Source organism: Rana temporaria, chromosome 7 (assembly GCF_905171775.1).
Source record: "Rana temporaria chromosome 7, aRanTem1.1, whole genome shotgun sequence".
In the NCBI taxonomy this organism is placed as follows: Eukaryota; Metazoa; Chordata; class Amphibia; order Anura; family Ranidae; genus Rana; species Rana temporaria.
The window spans coordinates 49,537,219-49,561,896 of NC_053495.1; the positions used below are offsets into that span (position 1 = coordinate 49,537,219).

Sequence of the window (24,678 nt, forward strand, 5' to 3'; positions counted from 1 at the left end):
GTAAATGTAGTTCTTACATGAACGAGCGATGCAAACCAGGAAGTGAATGAGAGAACCAAAACTAGAACGCCGGAGGTGATATAGATGAAGGAATTTAATAGGTATTTACTCGTTTAACAGAATCATTACACTATTCTGTCTGTCTACCTTGCAGACATTAATTTTAGGCAAAAAAAAAAATTCCTTTACAACTCCTTTAACATATTCTTTTTTTTAATTAAAACTTAGAACTATATTCCATTATATCTTTGATTATGCCATTAGTTTCTATTTCGCCATTTGCAGGAAGTAGCTATTTCACAATAACTTTTAGGCAGTGGTAATTTCCCCCTTCCTTTCCTGTTACAGAGCACAGTGTGCTCTAATAGTCTTTCACAAATTCAGTACAGCTGTGACTATTAATATATTCAATACTGAGATACAATACCAGTGGTATGAAACCAGTACTAAAACATTCCTCAACGGCCAACCAGGATACTGCGATAAAGTGCACGGATCATAAACTCCAAGGATAACCTAAGGAAGCAAAATAATAATATTAATCACAGACTGATGGGCAGAAGTGAGTACATTAACATGTGACAGTTTACATGGAGATCCATCATTCACAGAATCACTGCTAATCGATCTCAAACATTTCATATTCCTCATTTGCACAGGTAATCTGTAGGCAATAGTATCTTGCAGGATTGCTAAGATTTATCAAATAATATTGTTTTCATAATAAAATAAATGTTGTTCAATCTTTACATTTAATAATATGCCTTAGTTGCAGGTAGTACTGTACATGGCACATACTAAAGTGAAGATAAAGTCCAATAACATGGATGTATCATCTTGGTAATAAATATCAAGCTCCAATGAATGGTTTTACATATATTTTAACTGAGAACATTTAAACAATGATCTTCTTACTTTGTCCCTTTTAGGCTGATAAATATACCATTAAATGCATTTGTTCCATCTGCTTGGCAAGTTCAAAAAGTTCTCGTTAATGTTGCAGGAAATCTTGTGAGCTACAGGAAGCCACCAGCCTCTACCGACAATTATTAGTTACATTGTTTTATGAGGACTACAGAACCACATATGTCTATGTTATGGGCAATAAGAGGGGTGTGGGTCTGTATGACTATCTTGTTTCTGTTGTCCTGATAAAGAAGAGTCATCATACTAAGTCTGGAAGAGAGTGTTACCGGCAGAATGACTGAGTGAAAACAAAAAAAAAGACTGGCAAGCTGCAATATGCTTAAGAAGTATCTGAATTTTGGCAATGAGGAGAGGAAGCCTTTTTTATTCACCTTTTCTTTTTCTTTTAATAACTGGCTGAAATGACCCAGTGGAGACATATAAAAGGTATCCTTGGTGTAGCGAATTAAAAAATAAGGCTGCGGACTGGCTCCTTCACTGTGGCAGAGGTCATCATAGGCTTTCTGAAAATTCAGCACCTAGAAGTGGAAAATAGGTCAAAGGTGTTTCCTTTATTTTAAAAGCTAAAATGCACTGTCAGTATACAATATATATATATATATAAAAACGTATATTTTAGTCATGTAGAAAACATATCAAAATTTTTAAAAATCGAGAAAACAAACCATTTTAAGAAAAAGAAAAAATATAACTTTAAAATTTATGGCAGCAACACATCTCAAAAAAAGTTGGTACAGGGCAAAAAAAAGCTGTCAAAATAAGTGGATCTAATAAGGAAGAGCCAGAAGGTCAATAGGTCAGTAATGTGACTGTGCATAAAATAAGCATCTTAGAGAATCAGAGAGAGAAGTGAAGATAGCTAGCTTTGTTAAGCCTCGTAGACGCATACAAAATGTCGGGAGACAACTGCTGATTCATAAAAAAAACATCCGACACTCGGCCTGTGTGTATGTCGGTCTGTCCGACAGAAGCCGGCCGTTTGTCGGACGTGCATGCTGGAAAAGCAGCAGCCGACTGACTCCCAACCCGCTCTCTCAGCCAATGTCAGAGACCGCTGATCGGAGTGTAAATCGCTGAACTAACCCTTACATGGTTAGTACAGCGGCTCAGACCTGAGCTAATATTTTTTTTTCGTTCAACCTGCGGGGTTGAATGAAGAAAAACAAAGTGTGTACTGGCTTTACTTCTTCATGACTGCCAAGAAAGGGACAAAGAGAACATTTACAGGATAAGGGTGCATTCACGCCACGATTTTATCATCCTACTTGTTCTCACGATTCTTATGCCGCGTACACACCATCACTTTATGTGATGAAAAAAAACGACACTTTCTGTGAAGTAAAAAATTACGTTTTTGAAACTTCAATTTTCAAAGACGAAGTTGCCTACACACCATCGTTTTCTCACAATGATCTTGCAAAGTGAGGTTACGTTCCACCACGTTTTCCATTGAAGCTTGCTTCATAAGTAGCTTCTGGGCATGCGTGGATGAAAAAACGTCTTAGAAAACTACGTTTTTTGCTACACACGGTCAATTTCTGTGAAGTAAAAAGTGCACTTTTGAAAAACGACACATAAAATTGAAGCATGCTTCAAATTTTTTTTGGTCGTTTTTTACAAGACATAAAACGACGTTTTCCCCCACACACGGTCAATTAAAGTGACGTTTTTAAAAACGTCATTTTTTTTCATCACATAAAGTGATGGTGTGTACGCGCCATTAGGTTTGAAATTGTACAAATCTGTATGGCAAAACGTATCCATTCACTTCCATTCATTAATGTAGGTCCCCAAGTGCATCCGATTTGATACGATTTAAAATCGCATCAAAAATCGTGTTTGACCACGATTTTTGGTCCCGATTTGAAATCGTATTAAAATCGTGTCCGATTTTTTCTATATTGTGGTCAATCTAAATCGTATGACTGTGCATTTTTATCAGATAAATCGTACCCGATTTTTTTATTACGCATGCGCACTAGACACTGGAACGAGCTAAAAACTTCAAGAATCTTCTTATTTTTGGTGAAAATCGGATGGAAAATTTAGCTGTGCGATTTATGAATCCGATTTAAAAAATAAATTTTGACATACGATTACATACGATTTTGTCAAATACGATTCCATCCGATTTAACGGTCCGATTATCGGATGTAAAAATCGTGATGTGAACCTAGCCTTAGCTAAAAATATATCATTATAAATATTTTCAGTACGAGCAATGAGGTTTGTATTCAGATAGAAGCAATAAAACAGAATTTCTTTGTACATCATGGGGCACAGAATAGGCTACCTGTCCTGGGTTATGTGCCACCTATAGGTGAATGGACACTGGCAGACCAAACAAACAGCAAAAACTCTCCCATATAGAACACACTCTACTCTTTTTTGCCAGTGTCTTGAAGAGGTTGGTCACTGAAGTTCAACTATCTCAACAATGCCAGATCCACAAGTGAATACAAGGATCAGGAGATTGGTAGGTTAGATCCATTCTTATAGCTACTATGCCAAAATGGATGGTACCCGTGCCCTATTACAATGAATAAGGACATTGCAGGGACTGCTTGTAATGTGGTGCTGGACCAGGACTGCCAACCGTCAGTAAATTTACGAACATTTTGTAAAAATCTGTGATTTTTATAACTTTCTTTAAATATCAGGGGCTGATAATTTGGGGGGCTGGACCCTTCGGATATGGAACCCTGTGCAGTTCATTACTGACCATGGTGTTTCCAGTACAGTGCTGTACAGGTACAGTGTGAGGGGGACTGAGACCCTAAAGGCCTGGTGTGAGCTCGCTGTGATGGCAGTGAGAGAGTGGAGAGTCCGACCAGTTAATGGTTTCTTGCTGCCTGGTGGATTTTTTTCTTAGGAACCACTTGGAGCAGAGGTATGTTCTGTATCCCTATGTGTTTAGACAATATTTTGCCTGGTGCCCTGTAATCTGTTTACACAGATTTTCTGTGCAGCGTTTTAGAAAAAAAGGGATTTTTAATACAGCTTACCTGTAAAATCCTTTTCTTGGAGTACATCACGGGACACAGAGCAGCATATTCATTACTAGTGGTTATATGGAGTACCTTCAGGTGATGGACACTGGCAATCTCAAACAGGAAGTGCCCCTCCCTATATAACCCCCTCCCATAGGAGGAGTACCTCAGTTTTGTAGCAAGCAGTATGCCTCCCAAAATGGTCCCCATAAGAGGGGTGGGAGCTCTGTGTCCCGTGATGTACTCCAAGAAAAGGATTTTACAGGTAAGCTGTATTAAAAATCCCTTTTTCTTTATCGTACATCACGGGACACAGAGCAGCATATTCATTACTAGTGGGATGTCCCAAAGCAATGCTTACAATGAGGGGAGGGAGACATCTTCCCAAGACAAAAGGATTTAATTTAGAGATATACTCAAATCATAATAAATCCAACTTAGTTGAGAAAAATAAATTTAAATTTTAAATTTTACTCAAAAGGGAGCCCCCGGAATCCGAGGGTCTCAAACTGCAGCCCGCAGCACTGCCTGCCCAAAGGCTGTATCAGTATTCCTTCTTATGTCCAACTGGTAGAACTTTGTAAACGTGTGGACAGAAGACCAGGTTGCCGCCTTGCAAACTTGAGCCATAGAGATCTGGTGGTGTGCTGCCCAGGAGGCGCCCATGGCCCTAGTAGAATGAGCCTTTAATGATAACGGAGGAGGCAACCCCTTCAAGCCGTAGGCCTGAGTGATTAACTGTTTAATCCACCTCGAGATGGTGGATTTTGCAGTTGCCTGCCCCTTCTTGGGCCCATCCGGTAAAATGAACAACACATCTGTTTTCCGGATCTTCTCTGTAGCTTTAAGATAGGCCTTCATGGCCCTGACAATATCCAAGGTATGCAGCAACCCTTCCTTTCTGGAAGTAGGTTTAGTAAAGAAGGATGGTAATACCAAATCCTGGTTTAGATGAAAACTGGATATAACCTTTGGTAGGAAGGAAGGATGAGGGCGGAGAACGACCTTGTCCTTATGTAAAATAAGATATGGTTCCTTACAGGATAAGGCTGCCAATTCCGATACTCTTCTGGCGGAAACTATGGCGACCAAAAATAGTAACTTCCTTGTCAGTAAAACCAAAGGAATTTCAGCCAACGGCTCAAAAGGTTGTTTCTGTAAACTTGACAGAACAAGATTTAAATCCCACGGACAAAGCGGGGATTTAACTGGAGGATTAATACGTAAGACCCCTTGAATGAAGGTCTTAACCAGCGAGTGGGTGGCCAGCGGCCGCTGAAACCACACTGACAGAGCAGAAATCTGTCCTTTGATTGTGCTTAATGCCAGTCCTCTACCCACTCCTAGCTGGAGAAAACTTAATACTCTATCGATGGTAAACTTACGAGAAAGCCATAACTTGGACTCACACCAGCCTACATAGGCCTTCCAGACCCTGTAATAAATCACCCTAGAGACCGGTTTCCTGGCTCTGATTAGGGTAGAGATTACTTTCTGAGACAGACCTCTACCCCTGAGAATCAGGGATTCAGCTTCCAGGCCGTCAAATTTAGATGCCGTAAGGCAGGGTGGAGGATCGGACCTTGCGATAGCAGTACTGGCCGTAGAGGAAGAGTCCAAGGGTCTCCCACTACCATCCTTAGGATTAGTGAATACCATGCCCTTCTGGGCCATGCTGGAGCTACCAGGAAGACTGGTTTGTGCTCCACCCTGATCCTGCGCAGCAGGCGGGGTAGTAACTGGAGCGGGGAAAATGCATAAAGAAGTTTGAACTGATGCCAAGGGCAAACTAACGCATCGGTTCCGCAGGCCCTGGGATCCCTTGTGCGGGACATGAACCTGTCTAGCTTCTTGTTCAGTCTCGATGCCATGATATCCACGTCCGGCACTCCCCATTTCTGGCAGAGTGTCTGAAAGACCTGTGGATGCAGAGACCACTCCCCCGGCAACAGAGTCTGGCGACTTAAGAAGTCCGCCTGTAGGTTGTCGACTCCGGGAATGAATATAGCCGATATGCAGGGCACATGGGCTTCTGCCCACAAGAAAATCAAGCTCACTTCTTTCTGAGCGGCTTGACTCTTGGTTCCCCCTTGGTGATTTATATATATGCCACCGCCGTGGCATTGTCCGATTGTATTTTCACCGGGAACCCTTGTATTTTCACCGGGAACCCTTGTAATTTGGACGTCCAAGCCCTGAGGGCTAGTCGAGCAGCTCTGAGCTCCAAGATATTGATGGGCAACTGCTTCTCTGCCGCTGCCCAAGAGCCCTGGCGAGTGCAACCATCCAAAATTGCTCCCCAGCCCATCAGGCTGGCGTCTGTGGTTACTATCTTCCAGGTCACAGGACTGAAAGTCTTTCCCTTCAGGAGATTCTGAGGGTTTAACCACCAAGCTAGACTTTGCCGCACTCTTGGTGAGAGTGGCCAAGGAATTTCTAAGGCCTGAGGCCTCTTGCTCCAGGCTGACAGGATGGCTGCCTGCAGGATGCGAGTGTGGCTCTGAGCGTACGGAACCGCCTCGAACGCGGCCACCATCCTGCCCAGTAGCCGCATACATAGGCGAACAGTTGGCCTTCTCTTGCTTAGAACCATTTGTATTAGCTCTTTGATGGCCTTTAATAGGGGTAGAAACACCCTCTGTTGTTCTGTATCCAATCTCATGCCGAGATAATCCAGCTGCCTTGTGGGCAGGAATGCTGACTTGTCTCGATTTAGGACCCAGCCGAACCTCTCGAGGTACTGAACCGTGAGGGCCACTGCTCTTTCCAGGCCAGGAGACGAATGGTCTACGACCAAGAGGTCGTCCAGGTAAGCCAGCACCGTGACCCCCTGGATCCTTAGCAGTTGGCCTTCTTTATGTCTATGGACGCCATGAAGTCGTCCTTCTGGAGCACGGCGACAGCTGACCGAATAGTTTCCATCCGGAATGAGCGGACCTTTAGATACGCATTTACTCCCTTTAAGTCCAAAATTGGCCTGACATCGCCGTTGGGCTTTGGGATGATAAACAGGTTGGAGTAGAACCCCAATCCCTGTTCCCGGACTGGTACTTCTACTATCACCTTCTGGCATAGCAGATGATTCAATGCCGCCATCAATGCGGCTCCTTTCACAGGGTCGCCTGGTACTCTTGACTCCTGGTAATGAGGAGGAGGGAATTTTAGAAATTCTAGCTTGTAGCCCGTGGTCACGGAAGACCGTACCCAGCAGTCGGGAATGGTGGCCTCCCAAACCTCTGCAAAGAGACGCAGCCTTCCCCCCACCATCGTGGGGGGGGGCGCCCTTTCATAGGGCCGACTTGGGGGCTGGCTTCGCAGGCTTGCGGTACCACTGCTTCTTGCCCCCAGTGGCTTGGCCCTGTGGCTTATTGTTAATGCCTGATCTTGCAGGAGGCCGTCGATACTGTTTGGTATTAGAGGGCCCCTGCCCCGGAGAGGGCTGGCGCCTAAATGCGGGCCCTCGGGCCTTCTTCTTGACTGGCAAGAGAGTGCTTTTGCCGCTTGATATAGTCTGAATATATCTATCCAAGTCTTCTCCGAAGAGACGTCCTCCATGGAAGGGAACCCTACCAGGAGTATTTTGCACGGGGCTCAGCCTCCCAATTCTTCAACCATAAGAGCCTTCTCATATGGATTAGAAATAAGGGTAAACGTGACGCCTGCTGGATGGAGTCCTTGATAGCATCCACCGTAAAGCGTATAGCCCTGGGTATATCCAAAATTCCTCTGCCTGCTGGGCAGGGATAAGTTTAAGCATTTGCTTAGTCTTATCTGATAATGCTTGGGCCACTCCAATAGCAGCCACAGCGGGCTGAACTATCGCCCCCTGCTGAAGTAAAGGAGGCCTTAAGTAATGTTTCCAAGCGTTTATCAACCGGATCCTTAAACACCTGCAAGTTTTCTACAGGACAAGTTAAAGATCTGTTCACACATGAGATGGCTGCGTCCACAGTAGGGACAGCCCATCTCTTTGAAAAACTCTTCCTCTAAGGGTTACCTGTCTGGCTTAGCCCAGTCCTGAAAAATCAGGTCCTTTAACAAAGGATGTACCGGGAATACCAAATTGGCTTGGGGCGCTTTCAGGGAGCCCAATGAGGATACCGCGGAGGCCAGAGGCTGAGGCACAGGTATCTTAAAAGCCAACCGCACCATATCCGTTAGGGACTGAACCCACAGTCTTTCTGCGTGAGAAGCTGAAAAAGGTTCCTCTATTGTAGAATCCTCAGAACCTAAATGGTCAAGGTGATCCTGACCTCCCTCTGTCTGGTCTCCTTGATCCTCCAATTCGTCAGTCGGAGAGGATATCCTCCTCCAGAGACTCAGACCTGGGAGACGGGGATCTAACCCGCTTCTTCCCTGCCAAAGATGCCGTAATTAGAGCGGCCATCCTCCTTTCCAATCCACCCAAGGTGGAGGCTAACATCTCTTCCGTTACATAGGAAGGAGCTGGTTGAGTAGGGCCAGCCATAGCACCTAGCAACCCTGATGGCTCACCTAGGACAACAACTTCCGGGCATTCCGGAGTAGTAGGGGCCACTAGATTTTGGATATCCTCAGAGCCCGATGGAGAACCTTTTGGTTTTTTAACCGTTTTAGCGTTCTTAGCGCTACCTGCACCCTTAGGAGCCATAATATACAAATTCTGAGGCACTCCGCTAGTATACAACTGACTGTAATAGCTGGAGAAAATACACATATAATCAAATAAATGTGAAACAATAGGATAGGGTAATGTAAGAGGGACTCCAAACCTCCCATAACCTATAAAAAGGGAAAATCAATACTGAGCCCCAAGGGCTTCAACCAGAAAAAAATCTTTTTTTTTTTTTTGTCTGGTATTGACCCCCTAATGCTGGGCTAGGTGAGCACCCTAAGTGTTCAAAGGCGCTGCTTAGTACACAGGCTTGAATGCAAACTTTTAAGCCAGAGGCTCCTTAGTAAGGTGTACTTCCCACAACTGCCACCGGGTGTCACTGTGCCAGAAAGCTCTGTCAAACCTTCCTATGCTGTAGCCAGCATCGCTGCTCCGTGTCCCCTCACAGCCTTTACAGACTGAACAGCCCTCCAGGATTTATCCTCCCTGTGTGCAGGGGGGAGGAGCCGTCCGGCGTCAACCGCCCCCTCCCCGTGGCGTCGCCGCAAGCGCGCGCGCATGCGCGCGCACAGATAAGTAAAAGCGCGCGCACGCGCGCGCGTCAAACGCCGCCAGGGGAAGCAGGAAGCCATGTGGAGAGGAGACACCAGGACCTTAGACGCTTGGAGCAGCAGACACAGGTAAAAGGGAAGCTTTAAACTGTCTCCCTAATGGTATGGTTCCTTCTCTGTGGAACACCCTGCCCAAAAAAAGGCCCTCCTTGTGACAGAAGCAGCAGCAGCCTACTAGCCCAGCCAGGGGAACTATACCTGGGTGTTTTGAGCCATCCCGTTTGAAAACTTTGTGGTTCTCCTTTGCCCATGCACAGAGGCATAAATAGGCTGCCCAAGAATCCCCTGTAGGAAGCCTACTGACAAACCAAGTTCCGTAGGCCCCCTGCTTACCTTTCCACGCCGCAGGGTATTGCTCTGCAAGAGGCCCAATCTTCACCCTTCACCGTGGGTATGGTCATAGACCTTCAGGGACTGGGGTCTTAAAAGAACACCACAACCTGGACCTATACAGCACCACTGGCAACAGGTAATCTCTAGGTTAGAAACCAGACCTGGAACCCAGGGTCCAGCCCTCCAAGGAGAGGCATTATAGGCAAAACCCCATCCACGAATTGGGGCCCGGGTACCGTCCACTTTGGCTATGAAGCACCTTGGACGGATCCGGTCAGCTGGCCCTGGTCCCAAGGACTACTACAGGCACAGCCTCAACGTGCACCAACACCTAAGACACTGGCGAAAAAACTGAGGTACTCCTCCTATGGGAGGGGGTTATATAGGGAGGGGCACTTCCTGTTTGAGATTGCCAGTGTCCATCACCTGAAGGTACTCCATATAACCACTAGTAATGAATATGCTGCTCTGTGTCCCGTGATGTACGATAAAGAAATATTGCCATTTTCTACTGTGTGTTCATGCCAGCGCACATATGAGCAGTTAGACCAGTAGTATGTCATAATATTCATACCAACAGCCATGTTACTAAGAGTAATGAAGCCAGTTGTGTGTTGCTGGGCCCCCAGAAGACATAAGTGGCTGGCAGGCTGCAAGGGACACAGAGCAGGGCTGATTTTTTTTGTCTGGGCATGTTGAGTACTGCCTCGGGCTGGGATGGATGCTGGCAGCTAAAGGGGTTTCTTGGACTAGCGTGTGCAGAATAAGGACGAGCTCCGGCGTGTTCGCAAAGCCCATATGCAGAGTCCCCACCAGGAAGCCGGCACTATGCTGCGCTGATCACAGGCAGTGAGACATTGTTCCGATGCGTGGCTGCAGAGATCAGGAAATGTCTCACTGCCTGTGATTTTAGTGCAGTGCAGGGCCGACTCCCTGGTGGGCTCTGCATGTGGGCTTTGCGAACACGCCGGAGCTCATCCTTAGTGCTGAACTACTTTGCTGGGAAAGTAGCTGGCTAGGCACAGTTTGTGTTTGCCCAGCAGTGAGCACTGGAATCGCTCCCAGAAAGCGAGGCCGAAAGCTCCTCAGGACACTAGTTGCTGTCCCACTGTATTTGTGTTTCCTCCAAAAGTCCAGAGGTGACAGGTGCATCGGAGTCATTACGTCTATATGGTATTGTAGCCACTGCATGGGGCATCCACCTTGGCTTATGCCACCAAGGATGACTTTGCGGCTGCTTTGGTGGGCATGGAAGGTAAAAATTGCAGGAATTGCTTTCATGCCACAAAAAAGGGTAAGAAACAGGAGAGGTCTCCTTCGCCAGAGCCCTCTCAGGAGATAGAAGAGGAATGGGTGGACATTGATGAGAAGGTAGTCGAAGAGGGTTAGATGATAGATGCTACTTCTGTGCCCAAGAAAGCGCAGGGATCCTCAGTTCCACAGGTGCAGATGGTATTAGTGTATACACCACTCCAAAACCGCCCCAAAGATGCTGCTGGCAGGACTTTTTTTTAAAGTATTCACACCAAGGAGGGATGAGAGGTGCTTTAAAGGCGATATTTTTGGCGCTAAAATGCCCTTTATAAGCGCCTCAGTGTGAAAGAAGTCTAAAAGAATATTAAGCAAATTATTACTAAAACGTCCTTTAATAAAGTCAAAAGAATATATATATATATATATATATATATATATATATATATATATATATATATATATATATATATATATATATATATATATATATATATATATATATATATATATATATATATTATAAAAAGAAAACAGTCCATCAATCGTAAAAAAATTGTGTTCAAATCTTCTCCTGTTGGGAATAACTGCACCACACCACCTCACGTGCACTGGCGAGTCCTCTCCCCAGGGGAGAAAGCACTCACCACAGCTCAATGCCTTCCACTGTCAAGGTTGGCAAAACATGCTTATATGAAATATCCCGCTATTTGGATCATTGGTGGTCACCATGCATCTCCATAAAAATCAGGGATGTATGGTAACCACCTATGGTCCAAATAGCGTGATCTTTCATATAAGTGTGTTGTGCCAACCATGAGGCCCCATACACACGATAGAATCCATCCGCAGATAAATCCCAGCAAATGGGTTTCTGCGGATAGATCCTATGGTGTGTACACGCCAGCGGATCTGTTTCCGCGGAGAAATCTCCTCTGGGATGGATTCCAGCAGATCGGATATTTGCTGACATGCACAACAAATCCATCTGCTGGAATCCATCCCAACAGATGGATCCGCTCGTCTGTACAGACTCACCGGATCCATCCGTCCAAAGGGATTCCCCGCACGCGTCGTAATGATTTGACGCATGCGTGGAATTCCTTATATGACAGCGTCGCGCCCGTCGCCGCGTCATAATCGCGGCGACGGCGCGACAAGTCATCGCCAGAGGATTTCCGCGCGGATTTCAATGCGATGGTGTGTACACTCCATCGCATAGAAATCTGCGGAAATCTTTGAGAGGATTTATCCGTGGAAACGGTCCGCTGGACCGTATCCGCGGATAAATTCTCTTGTGTGTATGGGGCCTAAGAGTGGTAGTGAGTGGGTTATCTGCTGGGGAGAGGGATCCCCAGTGCACGTGAGGTGGCGCGGTGCAGTCCTTCCCAACAGGAGAAGATTTGAACACTATTTTTTCATGATTGGTGGACCGTTTTCTTTCTTTTGATATATATTTTTTTCACTTTATAAGAATATATATTTTAGTCATACAAACTAATAAAAGGATATTAAAGCAAGGTATGTAAAATACGTAAAAAAGTGTATCTTGAATCACGGTGCTACCATTTAGAGTGATAATGTGTTCAACACTTATTTAAAATTATGGTTATATCATAATTCATTGTTCCACTACCACATATGCCTAACCTGAATGGTAAGGTTCCTCACAGCCAATAGAGCAGGAAGCGAGTCAAAGCTGAACCACCAGAGCTCAGGTTGAAATTTTAGCAGTGTTCATGCAGTAAATTTACACCCAATATGTTGCTTTAGGACAGCAACATTTCTATATATTTTATTATTTGCAACAGCAAAGCCGTCTAGATATCTATAATCATTTCCAATTATTTGTTAGTTTCCAAAGTGGGAAAAGCTGGTGACAGGCAAAAAAAGCATCTCTCCCAAACCAAACACCCAGAATAAGGTTGTTGCCAGGGCCCATGCCGTTTACGATAAAAGGTGGGGTCAGCAAGCCATGCTAAGCCTGTGCCCATCTCCACCATTACATTTAGTTTGCTCACGATTTGAGGAATGGCATGCTTATGAAAGGGATTTTTTTTTTTGTATATCTGTTCGAGGCATTGGGACCCCATAAATAGTGTTCTTTTTTTTACACAAACAGATATTGGTCCATTTATCTCAATGTCTTATAAAGTTAAAAATTAGAAAAATTATTTCCTAAACCTCCACAACGCAGCACAATGACCTTCCCCATCCAAAAATTAAGCATATATAAGGTTAATATATTTACTAAGCTAGAAAAGACAAAAAAAAAAAAAAAAATACAAATCAATAAAAAATAACACTGGGAGCATGTCAACATGACTGGAATAGATAGAATATGTTTTTGCATTTAAAAAAAAAAAAATAATAATCCCAACCTAGGCTATTGGATTGGCTGAGCATATTAAACACAAGCTAAAATCTTTACCTGTTCATTAGAGAATCTTTCAGCAAGAGATACTGGGTTCTTTACCAGTTCTATGCCATCGGCAATAGACAATGCAGGGAAGCAAAACCAATAATAAAAACGATACTTCTTCAAGTCCTACAAAGAAAAAAAAAAAGAAAAACAGAGGCACGTAAAAATGCAAATAGCAATCAAATTCCCAAGTATTATTTCATTCAAATAATGTATTCACCCAGGTATCTTGACGATTCCCCACTAAGGCACCCAATTCTGACATCCTGCAATTTGTTTTCTTTCTGCCATTAAATTACTTGATGTTTTCCCAAATCTTAAAAAACATTTTGAGCTGTACTGACAATTTACCACAATGTGTACCAGATCTACATTTATGGATTGTCAGGATCAAGTAATTATGCCTATGGGTGCCCTTAAAGGACACATTAAAAAAAAAAAAAGAAGAAAGAAAATATATTTCATATTTAGATTCTATTACAGTTTTCTTTTCATTTGCATGGATGGTTAAAGTGGAGGTTCCCCCTAAAAAAAAAATTCTAACAATACATTCAGAAGACTGATTTTTCCGTACATACCTCAGCTTCCGGGTACGATTCTTGCTGGACTGGGTGTTCCTAGTTGAGTGACGTTCCTCCGACCGGCGCATACTGCGCGTCACGACTTTCCGACAGAAGCCGAACGTCATTGCGCAGGCAACGTATAGAGTCGGCTCTATACGGCGCCTGCGCAGCGACGTTTGGCTTCTTTCTGAAAGCCGTGACGTCAAGTATGCGTCGGTCGGAGGAACGTCAATCAACTAGGAACGCCCAGACCCGAAAGAATCATACCCGGAAGCCGAGGGATGAAACTGCGATAACGAGGTATGTACGAAAAAAAAAGAAAAACCCCAGCATACCTGCAGTGTAATCAGTCTTCTGAATGTATTGTTGGAATTTTTTTTTTAGTGGGAACCTCCACTTTAAGTAAAAATAGGATAGCTAGATAAATCCACATACAGTAATGCTTTATCCATATGTTCTGCTTGTTGTTCTTGTGCAGTCTTTCTCAACATTTTTAACCCAGAGAAACCCTTGAAATAATGTTCTGGTCTCAGGGAAGCCCTGATAATAATGGCTACGCCTACAGCTCATGATACATTAGTGTGATGGCCAGCAGGAAGAATGTTCCTTACACTTGTGGTCATTGGGAGGAATCCACCCTTTACCCCCTTACAGATATCTAAAAAGATCAATGATGTCAAAGGAACTTATCGGAGAGGAAGAAATTGCTTTATCGTCAAGGAATCTTAAAGTATAACTAAAGACAAAACTGTGTTTTGGCTAGAGTGAAGAAAGATTAGAACGCGTGTTAGTTTTTATTGCAGTCTATGCCCCCGTCAGGAAGATTCACCCTCTCGATCTGTCCTTTTTACCATTATCATTGAACGTGAACGTAAAAGAAAGTCCCCAGAAAAGTAAGAGGGGGAATCTTCCAATGGGGACCTGGTGACATTGGAATCTTCCAATGGTTCTGGTGGCCTAGGGGTCCCCAAGGAATTCCCTTAATTTGAAGGGATTTCCTCTCACTTCCTGTTCGGAAATGGGACAGAAAGTGAAGGGAAATCTCTGCAATGGGACAGAGATGGCGAAAGAAAAAAATCTGACAAATTGAAAAAAAAAAAAAAAAAAAAAAAAAAAGGATTTGCCTATAGTTCTACTTTAGAAAGCCTTTGGATGTATCCTAAAGTTCCATGTAATTCTGGTTGAAAAAGGCTACTATATTGTACCACTTGAATAGAAAACAACCTCTTGTTTGCTGCAGACTACGGACATCAAGATTGGGACAAATAATTGGGTCAAAGAAAAGTATTAACAAATTCACACTGTGGGTAGTCACAAACACCAATGTCTTTATAGTATGAAAAACTAATACATTTCACCAAGTCATATCAAAATTCAATATCAACAACGTCACATTACATGTGATCTCCTCCCATGATGATCAGGCCTGAGTGGCCAAATGCTAGGCCCAAACACTGTCACATGACAGTGGTTGTGATATCATCAACCCTCTAAAAGTACACCATCAATACACAGATGGATCTCACTTGAGAAAGGGTTCTTTACTTCAAAACATTGTGATTCTCGATCCGAAGTGTATGTATGCTGGCTGAAGGTTCTTCTGGTACAGTATCTATATCCATGTGTATTGATGTTTGTTAATCACTTCAGCCCCGGACTATATGGCTGGTCAAAGACCAGGCCACTTTTTGCGATTCGGCACTGCGTCGTTTTAACTGACAATTGCGCGGTCGTGCGCCATGGCTCCCAAACAAAATTGGCGTCCTTTTTTTCCCACAAATAGAGCTTTCTTTTGGTGGCATTTGATCACCTCTGCGGTTTTTAGTTTTTGCTCTATAAACAAAAATAGAGCGTCAATTTTGAAAAAAATTAATATTTTTAACTTTTTGCTATAATAAATATCCCCCAAAAATATATAAAAAAAACTATTGTTTTCCTAAGTTTAGGCCGATACGTATTCTTCTACATATTTTTCGTAAAAAAAAAAAAAAACGCAATAAGCATCTATTGATTGGTTTGCGCAAAAGTTATAGCGTTTACAAAATAGGGGATAGTTTTAGGGCATTTTTATTCATATTTTTTTTTTTTTTACTAGTAATGGCGGCGATCAGCGATTTTTAATCGGTACTGCGACATTATGGCGGACACTTCGGATACTTTTGACACATTTTTGGGACCATTGGCATTTTTATAGCGATAAGTGCTATAAAAATGCATTGATTACTATAAAAATGCCACTGGCAGGGAAGGGATTAACACTAGGGGGCGAGGAAGGGGTTAAAGAAACACTAAAAGGCAGAAATATATATTTTTTTTAAATAACAAACATGTTATACTTGCCTCCACTGTGCAGCTCGTTTTGCACAGAGTGGCCCCGAATCCGGTCTTCTGGGGTCCCTCGGCAGCTGTCTCGGCTCCTCCTGGCAAAATCTTTCTACCTTCATGCGAGCGAGCTTACATGGTGGAAAGCTTTTGCGAGCGCGCTCCCGTGATACAGCGGCGGCCATAGCCGCCGACTGTATCACTCGGCATCCGCTGTGATTGACAGCAGCGCCAGCCAATGGCTGCGCTGCTATCAATCCGCCCAGCCTAGCCAATCAACGGCCAGGCTGGGAACCGAACAGGATGACAAGCACGCGCCCGGGACTTTCGAACGGTGAGGTAAGTAAAACGGGGGCTCGGGGGGGCCGGTGCTGTCAGATGTTTTTTAACCTTAATGCATAGGATGCATTAAGGTAAAACAAACTTTTACCTTTACAACCCTTTTAAGTATGTTCCCTGGGTGTGTTCTAACTGAACTTGGGGACGGACTTGGGGAAATGACTGATCGCTGTTCATACATTGTATGAACAGACAATCAGTCATTTCTCCCTCTGACAGGACCGGGAGGTGTGTTTACACACACAGCTCCCGGTTCTCGCTCTGTAACGAGCGATCGTGGGTACCCGGCGGCGCCGCGCCCCTATTGGCTTAATTTTAAGATGTGCCAAATATTTTCAATTGGTGAAAGGTCTGGACTGCAGGCAGGCTAGTTTAGCACCCAGACTCCTCTACTACGAAGCCATGCTGCTGTCATAGACACAGTATGCAGTTTAGCATTGTCCTGCTAAAATATGCAAGGCCTTCCATGAAAAATAAATTGCCTGGATGTGGCCTGGTTGCCATATGTTGCTCTAAAACTTGGATATATTTATTAGCATTGATGGTGCCTTTGCAGATGTGCAAGCTGCCCATTACATACACAATAATGCAGCCCTATACTGTCAGAGATGCAGGCTTTTAAACTGAGCGCTGATAACAAGCAAGAAGGTCTCTCTCCTCATTAGTCCAGAGAATTTGTAGCCCATGGTTGCCAAAATGTATGTCAAATTTCGATTTTTCGAACCACAGAACAGTTTTCCACTTTGCAACGGACCATTTTGAATGAACTTTGGCCCAGAAAAGATGGTGGTGTTTCTGGATCATGTTCAGATATGTCTTTTTCGACATGATAGAGCTTCATCTTGAATTTTTGGCTGGTACGGCAAACTGTGTTCACAGACAGTGATTTTTGGAAGTATTCTTGAGCCATCACAGAATCATGCCCGTTTATAATGCAGTGCCATCTGGGGGTCCCTTGCGCACAGAGATATCTCCAGATTCTCAGAATCTTTTAAAATTATGTACTGCAGATGATATATTTAAAGTTTATGGAATTTTATGTTGAGGAACATTCTTCTGAAATTGTTCGACATTTTTTAGACTGATTGATAAACCTCTGCCCATTTTTACTTCTGAGGCACACTGACTCTCTAAGAAGCTCTTTTATAGCCAATCATGTTACTGATCTGTTGCCAATTAACCTAATTAGATGCAAAATGTTCTTCCAGCTCTTCCGTTTTAGTACCACTTACTTTGGCAGCTTTTTGTTTTGCTATCCCAACTTTGAGATGTTTTTTTTTTGCAGTCCCAACTTTGAGATATTTTGCTGCCATCAATTTCAAATTTGTTTTGTTTTTCCTAACATGGTATATTTTCTCTGTTTAAACATTTGATGTTTTCTAATTTCTATTGTGAATAAAATATGGGATTATGAGATTTTCAAACCATTGCATTCTGTTTTTATGTAGATTTTACACAGCTTTCAAATTTTTTGGGGAATTGGAGTTGTACTGTACATGTCATAGCAGACAAAGGCTAATCATACAATAATGTGTTTCCAAAAGTTCAGTAATCAAGTTTAAGGTTCCATTTCACACCTGGGTGTATCAAAATCAAGGGCGATTCTGCCTGCAATTCCAGAATCGCAACAAAATCAGGGGCACGATTGCGATGCCATTACTTCTTAATAGCACCCCAACCGCGGTGCAATTTTGCTGCGCGATAAATTATGTTGCAATTGGGGCAACACTTGTCCAAAAGAAGCTCCTGCTCCTTTTTGAGCAACAAGCTTTGTAATTTGGTGTGATTACAGTGCGATATGTTGTGCAGCAAGATCGCACCGAGATTGGGATGCCATTAAAAGTAATAGCATTGCAAACGGCTGCTGTGTTTTGCTGCGATTCTGGAACGCCCATGTTTGAATGGAGCCTTAGTGTTTCATTGCAAACGTCTTCTCTCAGACCATCTCCCCACCATCTCTGTAAGTTGAAAGACAGTATAAGAGCAATTACACTTTAGGCTGGGTTCACATATGCGCACACAGCGGCTCACAGGAGTTCGGTGCATCCTCGTTCACGGTTTCAGCCCGAATTTTTGTCTGAATTTGGACCTGAAAACGGACCAAAAGATGCACATGGTTCCTGTGCTAATCACACCGAAGCCACTGCGGAGATATGTGAACCAGCTCCATAGAGAGCCGGTCACAATCTCCTGCTGTGCGAATTGGATACAGTGAAAGCCGCATCCAATTCTTCGCATTAGTGTGAACCCAGCCTTAATTGACTAACCTATCTGTCCTCAGCCCTCCTCCCAGACTATCCCCAATACTGGGCCTGCCTAAATGGGGCAGCAGCAAAAGCAGAGAGGGTTGGAGTACACAAAGCTGAACATCAGTATGAAATATCGAGCAGAAATGTATAACATCACACAGAGGCTGTGTGCACTATCCTCCGCTAAAATAAAATGGGTTTAAAAGAGAAGGTCATTTTTAAACATGTGAACAAAAATTTGATGTAAATAAAAGTACTTACTGCAAATGTCAACAGGATAAATTTATTAAGAAGCACAGGCTCCTTAAGAGCAGCTCCAGACTTTATTGATTCCCATATCTGAAAAATTGCAACAGCTTGGAATTAAAACTTATTTTTGTATTGCATCTAATCTAGGTGTAAAAAAAAAAAGGAACCTTTCAGTGGCAATAAGTTCACATAAAACCACATGTATAAATTAATTCGGAGAGGCAGTCTTTAAGATCACAATACACATTACAATGTGACTATACAATCTTTAAACATCTTTGATCTCCTTTATTGTTGCCTAATCTATGGAATATAAAGACCGATGTATGTATTCAATTTATTTTCAGTCAGACAAATTTCTGCACACTTCTTTCTAACACAACCCCAGATAGCACTGAATGGACTTCTGATTCTTTCCCATTCTATCCAACATAAGATAAAAATAAAAAAAGGTTTAGGTTTCACATACACTTTAAAATTGCTAATAGAAATTTTGTCAGCCAAACATTAGTTGCAATAATAAGTATTGGTTGAAAATTCCTACTTATGATATTTCATATATATTGCAACTTTTAAGCTTATAGGTGTGGCTTTTGTAATTTGGCGCAATATGACTTCCATTTTGGAACACAAGAGGCGTGTAATAAAATGTACAATGTTGGTGGGATATTAGATAATCCATTTTCTTAATTTATTTTTTCTATATAGAAGTTTTTTTTTTTTAAATGCTGTCTTTTGTCCTTGATGTAGATGTTCCCCGTTAGTAAACGGTTGTCACGGGGTCAGTAAGGCCTGGTTCTCACTAATGCAATTTCAGTTGCACAGAATCACGACAATGAAAATCACATTGATTTCAATGGTCTGCACTCACATTGATGCACTGCGGTGTGACTTTGAGTAAAATATGTGTGCTACTTCAGTGCGATGCAGCACGATTTTGTGTCCCACAGACTTCAATGTGGACGCATCAAATAAAGAATTTACGTGTTTTTGCTTGTGATTTGTACTGGTTGTTAGGAGCTGGCTCCTAGTGTGGAGGTTCCACCACAATCCATATCTGTCTTTTCTGGATGGTTATGGATTTTAGGGAGGCTCCCACGCCAAAAAAACAAAAAAAAGTAGTGAGGTTCTCCCTAAAAGCCAGACCGGACCCTTATCCAAGCAAGCAGCCCAAAAGCCCAGGAAAGAAGAGTGCCCCGAACCCTACCAGACAACATGCCTGGGGATGGGGTTCTATATGGGAAAACCCTTGGCTGGTGGCAGAGATGAGTCACTGGATGATGGGAGGACGACGACTGCCAGGTTCTTAACAACCAATGACTCATCTCTGCTAGCTAACAGCAGGGAGGAGTCAAAACATTATATGCCCAAAAACGCTTAAGCCCTCGTTGGCTTGCTTTACATTTAAAATTTCAAAGCCGCATTTCACTGTGACTTTGGGTCTGATTTGAAAGACATCTGTGCGGCTTCATGCACAGATGTCTATTGAAGTTGCACACGGAATCGGCAAAAGTAGTGCAGGGACTACTTTTGCAAACTGATGCGGTGCCGCAAAGTTTGCGTCGCACTGATTGGAACAGTGCCATTGCTGGTTTAGGGCTTAAACATATCCAAACGCAAGGAAGTTGCACTTCATAATTGCTCGGAAAATTAGATGAAATTGCAGCTGCACTAGTGTGAACCTAGCATTAGTGAGGAGAAAATCCTAACAGAGCCCCAGATAGCAATTACAACTTAACAGGGTTCACAGGTTTTACTCCTTACCAACTATGTCTGAATGTTTGGCTTGGACTTGCACTTTTCATTTCCATCTTAGATCAAACATAGAATTATAACATTTAGGTAACATGATCCTTTGAAGTTCAATACAACGTCAGTTTGATGTCAAATATTTAATAGACTATATAAGGAAATTTCCTGATAAATTCACCAAGGTGTAAGCAGTGCATAGTGTGCATCACTTAACATCTTGGGTTACAGTGCTGACAAATCTGCCCTTTTATTATCTAGTGATACATCATTCCTGCCATAAGAAAAATAGAACAGCAATTTACAGTACATACCATCTTAGCTATAAAAAAAAAACAAAAAAAAAAAAACTGTGCAGGCCTTTTCCTGTGCAGAATGACATGTATGTATGCAGGACTGTTACAGTGAACCTATGCTTAAAGTGTAAGTAAACCAGTAAAAAAAATATGTTTGGAATTTGCCTTACTTTAGCTGCTTGAGGACAGCTGCACGACGATATACTTCGACAAAATGAGACAAGGGGGTACATTTGCGTCCCCTTTAAGATCCCAGCCGTGGGTTGCGAGCTCGCCGCCGCACTCACGACCCGGTCCTCTTCTCCGTGACCGTCCACCCTGAAACAGCGGACCTGATCGCCGCCGATGTCCCGCAATCGGGTCACAGAGAGGAAGAATGGGGAGAGGAAAGTGTAAACAAACCTCTCCCCGTGCTTCCTAGTGAGCCTGTCACTGATCGTCTGTTTCCTGTCATAGGGAACAACGATCCATGACGTCACACGCCCAGCCACCCCACAGTAAGAATCACACATTAGGGCACACTTAACCCCTACATCTCCCCCTTCTGGTTAACCCCTTCACCGTCAGTGTCATTTTTACACTAATCAGTGCATTTTTATAGCACTGTTCGCTGTAAAAATGACAATGGTCCCAAAATAGTGTCCGATGTGTCCTCCATAATGTCGCAGTCACGATAAAAATCGCTGATCGCCGTCTTTACTAGAAAAAAAATTATTAATAAAAATGCAATAAAACTATCCCCTATTTGGTAGACGCTATACATTTTGCGCAAACAAATCAATAAACGCTTATTGCGATTTTTTTTACCAAAAATATGTAGAAGAATACGTATCGGCCTAAACTGGAGGAAAAAAAATAAATATGTTTATATATTTTTTGGGGATATTTATTATAGCAAAAAGTAAAAAATATTGCATTTTTTTCAAAAAATGTACGCGCTATTTTTGCTTTAAAAAAGCCACAGGTGAGATCAAATACCACCAAAAGAAAGCTCTATTTGTGTGAAAAAAAGGACGCCAATTTTGTTTGGGAGCCACACCACACAACAGCGCAATTGTCAGTTAAAGCAACGCAGTACCGAATTGCAAAAAGGGGCCTGGTCTTTAAGCTGCATAATGGTCTGGGGCTTAAAGCGGAGTTCCGGCCACAATTTCACTTTTTAAATATAAATACCCCTGTAATACACAAGCTTAATGTATTCTAGTAAAGTTAGTCTGTAAACTAAGGTCCGTTTTGTTAGGTTGTTACAGCATTTAGACACTTTATAAAATAGAAATTGACTGGGGCCATCTTAAGTGTGGGCATCATGAAGCCAGACTGTATGACTTCCTGGATTTCAGCCTTGCAAATCTCGCACATGCTCAGTGCTGCACAAGCAGTGTCAGATCAGGTTTCAGCACCTGTGCTGTACAAGTCACATGATTCTTTGAGACTGGGGAGTGCACAGACTCCTGGAAAGTTTCACCCACTACATTCCCAGGAGTCTGTGCGGTGTAGGTTAGGAAGCATTAAGCACCTAGGTGCAGGAAGTGGGAAGATTAACTATTCTGCCTAGCAACAACACTTTGAAGGCATCTAAAAAAAAAAAAAAAAAAATTTGTAAAGGACTAATGACATTTTTTTAAAACTACTGATGTAATGTTATATTTATGGGTGGAACTCCACTTTAAGTGGTTAAAGTTTTCTTAAGTGAATTACTTTGACAGAGACAGCACTTCCAGTTGCAGGGTGACAGTGCCAATTAACAGGTACTCTGGTAGCAAGATCTTTGCACTAAAGTTCCAAAACATGAATGTTTTTTAGAACCACAATAGGGTTTCACCATTCCTGTTTCTTTATCCTATTCTATAGTGAATCCAATAGACAAAGTAGGAACAATCCAAACTCCAAGGTAAGCAAATATCTCACTGCAGGAGTCCCCTGAACAACATACCTTCAAGATTCCACCTTAAACCGTACATCACCTTTGGGCAGAAAGGTCATATACATAATTTCCATATTTACTGGTTACATGCTTCTTAGAGATATCCATTCTTCTTAATGACCTATTGAATCTACTCTAAATAAAATAGGGAGCTATTTTAAAATGATTATATGGTGTTCCTTAAATGATAAAGACAAGTAAAATTGAAGTAGATAGCTAGCCAAAAGCAGATTACCTCACTGGCTGCTTGGTCCAGCAATGCCTTCTTATCATGTGACTTGAAAGAGTCCAAAGTATTTGTGTTGTAAAGACAACCAACTGCAGGACAGCAGCGTGCTGGTGTAGGTGCATTCCTAGAATTACAAAACAAGAAGGTATAAAGGACAGTTCAGCGTTCGAAAGTGTCTGAAAAAAAAAAAGATACGCACTGCAGACATTACAGTTGGGAATCGATTTCACAATTTTTTATTTTTTATTTGGATTGAACTGGATGGATAAATAAGCTCAATTCACAAAGTTAACACTAATGTAGTTATTTTTAGCTTAAAGGGGTTGTTGGGCCACTCCAACAGGTATGCACCATCTGCACTCTCTCCTATTGTAGTGTCCCCCTCTATGTACGATTTATAAAAATAAAATTCTGTAGATACTTAATTTCAGAGCCGAGTTAGCGATCACATGACCACCCGGATGTCTCCTTTCCTCCTCTGACAGATGCAGCGGGAGGGGCCGAGATACCCCCGCTGATGTCACTCGGGAGGGGAGGAGAGATCCGGCCGGACATGTGATCGCTAACTCGGCTCTGAAATGAGGTATCTACAGCATTTATTTTTATAAATCACACACAGAGGGGGATAACTACAATAGGAGACAGTGCTGATGGTGTACACTTGTTAGAGTTATTTAAGCAGGGGGGGGGGGCTATACTGTTACAAGCTGACAGACAGGGAGGGGGACACAGGAGCAGAGAGGAGACAGAGCAGGCTGCGGATGATGGAGACACAAACTGACCACAGTGTCAGGGATCAGCAGCCATGATTACTGTGGTCAGTTTACATGGAGAGGGAAGAAACTGTCAGAATCAGTTTTTTTTAGGTGTTACAGGGGGGGGGGGGGGGACACAGGAGGACAAGCACTGTGCTGCATTAAATGCTTTAAATGAGCATGATCAATTATTATTATTTTTATGGGTTGACACGCTTTAATGAGATTTGAAAATTAGTCACATGGTTTAAAATAAAGGTTATTTTCCTTGCGTGAAAAAAACCCCCAAAGCTCATAAAAACAAAACAAAAAAAATGCTATGAGTTAGAATCTTTTGAAACATACAAAGAAGAAGCTTTTCCTCTTGATCCCAGCAGTTTGGAATAACCCTCAGACTCATGCTTATTTTATAATGAGATCTCAAAACGAAAAAAATCCAGGTTAGGTGTATGTTCTTGTAACATGTCTTCTATCCAACAATAAACACCAATGTCATTCGATTTATACGGTATATTAAAAATACATGCCTATTTGAAAATAAAAGCACATAATGGGATTTTTGGTTTACCTGTTTAATCCTTTTCTTGGAGAAAATCGGAGGACGCAATGTATCTACATCTCCATTACAATATTGTTATGCTGCCCCCTCAAGTGATTACTGTATTTATTGGTGTAAAACACTCACTTTTTCACCCTGCAAATAGTGTGTGCGTGTTATACGCCAGTGATACTGCAATTTGGGCTGCCTCGGAAAGAACGGGGAGGGGTGCGGGATGAGCGCTGTCAGAATACATACAGCGAGAATCTCCCGTTTACTCAGCGGCCTCTGTAATAGGAAGTCCCGTCTCCTGGGCCGGCATTGGATCAGTGTTCCG

At 42.7% G+C, this 24,678-nt stretch overlaps 1 protein-coding gene across 6 annotated transcripts in view; it reads right to left on the reverse strand.

Moving 5' to 3' along the window:
- The window catches only part of ATG7 (autophagy related 7), a 353,330-nt gene that overhangs the window by 313,981 nt on the left and 14,671 nt on the right, over positions 1–24,678 (reverse strand). For all 6 annotated transcript variants that reach the window (XM_040359335.1, XM_040359333.1, XM_040359332.1 and 3 more), the window contains exons 4-8: positions 23,055–23,172; positions 18,863–18,940; positions 13,138–13,254; positions 1,299–1,445; positions 428–516 (exon numbers count right to left, since the gene is read on the reverse strand). In XM_040359335.1, coding sequence (XP_040215269.1) covers positions 428–516; positions 1,299–1,445; positions 13,138–13,254; positions 18,863–18,940; positions 23,055–23,172 — 549 coding nt within the window. The remainder of the gene's footprint in view (positions 1–427; positions 517–1,298; positions 1,446–13,137; positions 13,255–18,862; positions 18,941–23,054; positions 23,173–24,678) is intronic.